Raw genomic sequence first — 5,000 nt, 5'->3', positions numbered from 1 at the left:
TTCTCCCTTCGAACCAATGTGAAGGACCCAGATAGGTGGGAGCAATATTTTGGGAACAATGGATTGCAATAGGGGAGCGTTAAATTGAAAAGTGCTGTAAAACCAATTCATTACTTTATAACAGGATGCAATAACACGTCTACTATCTCCGCCCTAGAGTGATTGACAGGTACTAACCCCGCCCCCAGAGTGATTGACACTGCTGCTCCAGGGTGAGACACATGCCGGTGTAGCAGTAGGCCTGCCCTCCGGCACAGGAAGTACCNAATGGATTGCAATAGGGGAGCGTTAAATTGAAAAGTGCTGTAAAACCAATTCATTACTTTATAACAGGATGCAATAACACGTCTACTATCTCCGCCCTAGAGTGATTGACAGGTACTAACCCCGCCCCCAGAGTGATTGACACTGCTGCTCCAGGGTGAGACACATGCCGGTGTAGCAGTAGGCCTGCCCTCCGGCACAGGAAGTACCATCCACCAGGTATAAGTTAGAAGGACAAGACTCCGCCTTCCCATCACAGTACTCGGGTAGATCACATGACCCTGATGGAGTACGACACAACACACCTGGACTCTTCAACTAGAGAGAGAGAGAGAGAGAGAGAGACACAGAGAGAGACACAGAGAGAGAGAGAGAGAGAGAGAGAGAGAGAGAGAGAGAGAGAGAGAGAGAGAGAGAGAGAGAGAGAGAGAGAGAGAGAGAGAGAGAGAGAGAGAGAGAGAGAGAGAGTAGGAGAGAGAGAGAGAGAGAGAGAGAGAGAGAGAGAGAGAGAGAGAGAGAGAGAGAGAGAGAGAGAGAGAGAGAGAGAGAGAGAGAGAGAGACTCAGTGAGCATAGCCTTGCTATTGAGAAAGGCTCTCAAGAGAAGACAGGCTATGTGCTCACTGTCCACAAAATGAGGTGGAAACTGAGCTGCACTTTCTAACCTCCTGCCCAATGTATGACCATATTAGAGACACATATTTCCCTCAGATTACACAGTTCCACAAAGAATTCGAAAACAAATCCAATTTTGATAAACTCCCATATCTACTGGGTGAAATTCCACAGTGTGCCATCACAGCAGCAAGATTTGTGACCTGTTGTCACAAGAAAAGGGCAACCAGTGAAGAACAAACAGCATTGTAAATACAACCCATATTTATGCCTATTTGTTTTAACCTGTGTGCTTTAACCATTCGTACATTGCTACAACACTGTATATATATTTTGTAATGTCTTTATTGTTTTGAAACTTCTGTATGTGTAATGTTTACTGTTAATTTGTATTGTTTGTTTCACTTTTGTGTATTGCTACCTCACTTGCTTTGGCAATGTTAACACATGTTTCCCATGCCAATAAAGCCCCTTGAATTGAATTGAATTGAATTGAGAGAGAGACAGAGACAGAGAGATACAGAGAGAGACAGAGAGAGAGATTGGAGGAAGAGAGAAAGAGAGAGAGATTGGAGGAAGAGAGAAAGAGAGAGAGATTGGAGGAAGAGAGAAAGAGAGAGAGATTGGAGGAAGAAAGAGAGACATTGGAGGAAAAGAGAGGGAGAGAGATTGAAGGAAGAGACAGAGAGAGATCAATTACAAATCTTAGAATCAGCTATTAAAGAGTATCAGAACCCATTGGATTCTCCAATTACATTAAATGAACTACAGGACAAAATACAATATCCTCCAACCCAAAAAGGCCTGTGGTGTTGCACCTAGATCTTCTGCACAGATTCTGTCAGACCTGGGCCCTGACAGACCTGGGCCCTGACAGACCTGGGCCCTGACAGACCTGGGACAGACCTGGGCCCTGACAGTAAATCTCAGTAAGACCAAAATAATGGGGTTCCAAAAAAGGTCCAGTCGCCAGGACCACAAATACATATTCCATCTAGACACTGTTGCCCTAGAGCACACAAAAAACTATACATACCTCGGCCTAAACATCAGCGCCACAGGTAACTTCCACAAAGCTGTGAACGATCTGAGAGACAAGGCAAGAAGGGCCTTCTATGCCATCAAAAGCAGCATAAAATTCGACATACCAATTAGGATCTGGCAAAAAATACTTGAATCAATTATAGAACCAATTTCCCTTTATGGTTGTGAGGTCTGGGGTCCACTCACTAACCAAGAATTCGCAACATGGGAAAAACACAAAATTTAGACTCTGCATGCAGAATTCTCCAAAATATCCTCAGTGTACAACGTAAAACACCAAATAATGCATGCAGAGCAGAATTAGGCCAATATACGCTAATGATCAAAATCCATAAAAGAACCGTTGAATTCTACAACCACCTAAAAGGAAGCGATTCCCAAACCTTCCATAACAAAGCCATCACCTACAGAAAGATGAACCTGGAGAAGAGTCCCCTAAGCAAGCTGGTCCTGGGGCTCTGTTCACAAACACAAACAGACCCCAGCTGAACATTTTATGCTGGAAAACACTTGGTTTGTTATTTCTGATTAAAACAAAACCGCTATTCATTAAATATGAATACCGAACTTGTTTATGTGTGGATTCCACGATGCGTTTAGCTTTTAACAGCTGAGGACTGCTATTTCTTGTCCCGGAATCCTGCTTGCTAGCCATCAAGCTAACGAAGTTGGTAGCAGTTCTCTTTGTCTGGAGAAATAAATGAACTGTTCTAACACTGTAGGAGATGTATCTACTACGCTTTGTTTCGGGATAAACTGGATCATTTGGAGTTCCAATGCGACAATTATTTACTTGCCGGGGACTATAGGCTTGAGGTGGCTTCCTTGATCACGCAGGTCGCCAGCCTACATAAGAATTTTATACGCCGATGGCTGGACGGCGTTCGCGCTTGTTGGATGCATCGCCGCCTTGTCGTTTGTCCTTGTCCGACTGGCCGGTGTTGCCCGGAGATCCCCCATCTGATAGTGGAGTCGAAGTAGCACAGCAAGAGGAGCATGGCAATCAACGATGGTGGCATGTCTGGAGTTGTGGAAGCCGAAGACAGAGGCCTCCCGCAAAACAGTCATCACTCCCAACGAGAGGTCCGGAGCGGATACAAACAATGAAACGTTTTGCCGTCCTGAAGCCTGATCTTCCTGTACCTTTATCACTGGGGGTTGCCTGTGTCTGTAGCTGCAGTGCCTACTACTACGATTTTGAGGTCGAAGTAGGCAACCTTCCATCTGTCGGAGGCCTGCACCAGGCGTCGGGAGCAATGGGCTCACGTTATCCTGCCTCTCGTCCGTCCATAAAAGGTTCTCCGAATCATGTGAAGCGCGGGAGTGAGTGGACAGATTTCCTTGACCGTCTCGCCAGTCTTGATTTTGGGCAGCTCCATGGTAAGAAATGTGGCCATTTTTGGTGCAAAAACTATGTCATATCCCGGAGCTCGAGTAAATGACATTAAAGTAGCACTAAGCTGCTCCTGAATGTACTATATCTGGACATAGAAATCGATTCTATCGTAGTCCATGTGGGCAGCTCTGAACAGTTGAAACTGGATTTTAAAGAGTTGACTCTTACAAAAGACCCATCATATCTGGCCTTGTGGCCTCTCTGAATCGTGGCAGTGAATGCTTCAGCAGGATTCTTTCTCTTCACAACTGGCTACGTGATTATTGCACCTCAATGGGTGTAGTTTTTGTTAACAATTTCGATACCTTTTGGAAACAAAACATGTTTTATAAGGAGGATGGGATCCACCCAAATCATTTGGGTTCCTGGATCCTTTCACAGCATTATAAGGCTGCGTTGAGACAATGACTTATCAATGACCCAAGCCCAGCTCAGTTATTCCCTACGATTGTGATGTAGAGTTTTCATAATGCTTCAGCAAATGTACATTATCCCAGGAGCGTTAGTAGACACAATGTAAGTAACCTCATTTATGTCCCTCTGACTACCCTGAATGCCTCTGCTGATCCTACAGCTACTGTACGCAGTAATCATGTGCCTATGAACCAGATTTATACTGTTAGCACTGAGCCGGTGTGCCCTAGGAGGAAGTCCACTGTGTGCAGCTCACCCTGCACTAACATAAATAACATGAGCATATCTACTTCTGCTAAGCTTCTCAGTAATGCAATAAAAACTAGTAAGCATCCCAGAAGAAAAGTGCTCAAAATAGCCCGCGTTAAAGTAGGTAGCTGAAGAAACAAGGTTCAAGAAATCAATAAATTACTAGTAACAGATAACTTTCATATTCATATCTCTGAAACTCACTTAGATAATACCTTTGATGATACAGTGGTAGCAATACACGGTTATAACATTTAGAGAAAATATAGAAATGCCAATGGTGGAGGTGTTTCTGTTTATATTCAGAACCACATTCCTGTAAAGATTAGAGAGGATCTCATGTTAAATACTGTTGAAGTAATATGGCTACAGGTTCAGCTGCCTCACCTAAAGCCCATTCTGGTGGGAAGCTGCTATAGATCACCAAGTGCTAACAGTCAGTATCTGAATAATGTGTGAAATGCTTGATAATGTATGTTATATCAACAGAGAGGTATATTTTCTGGTTGATTTAAATATTCACTGGCTTTCATCAAGCTGCCCACTCAAGAAAAAGCTTGCTTCAGGTTATCAATCAACCTACCAGGGTAGTTACAAACAGCACAGGAATGAAACCAACAACATGTATTGATCCCTTATTTACTAATGCCACATACATTTTCTTGAAAGCAGTATCCAGATCCATCGGATGTAGTGATCACAATATAGTAGCCATATCTAGGAAACCCAAAGTTCCAAAGGCTGGGCTTAATATAGCATATAAAAGGTCACACAATAATTTTTGTAGCTATTCTTACGTTGTTGATGTAAAGAATATTTGTTGGTCCGTGGTGTGTAATGAGGAGCAACCAGACACTACACTTGACACATTTATGAAATTGCTTATCACAGTTACTAATAAGCATGCACCCATTAAGAAAATTACTGTGAAAACTGTTAAATCCCTGTGGATTGATGAGGAATTGAAAAATTGCCTCTCCAACATAATCAATGTAGAATCAGGAATTCCCCAGGGCAGC

General features: G+C 43.3%; 1 protein-coding gene across 1 annotated transcript in view; it reads right to left on the bottom strand.

Annotated features, from left to right (window-relative positions):
* LOC129858663 (disintegrin and metalloproteinase domain-containing protein 19-like) overlaps nucleotides 1-5,000 on the bottom strand; it is a 55,426-nt gene that overhangs the window by 6,569 nt on the left and 43,857 nt on the right. The window contains 1 exon segment of the mRNA XM_055927962.1: nucleotides 387-582. Within this exon segment, the coding sequence (XP_055783937.1) occupies nucleotides 387-582 (196 nt within the window).

Source organism: Salvelinus fontinalis, chromosome 6, assembly GCF_029448725.1.
Source record: "Salvelinus fontinalis isolate EN_2023a chromosome 6, ASM2944872v1, whole genome shotgun sequence".
Lineage (NCBI taxonomy): Eukaryota > Metazoa > Chordata > Actinopteri > Salmoniformes > Salmonidae > Salvelinus > Salvelinus fontinalis.
This window is presented reverse-complemented; position numbering and strand designations above follow the sequence as displayed.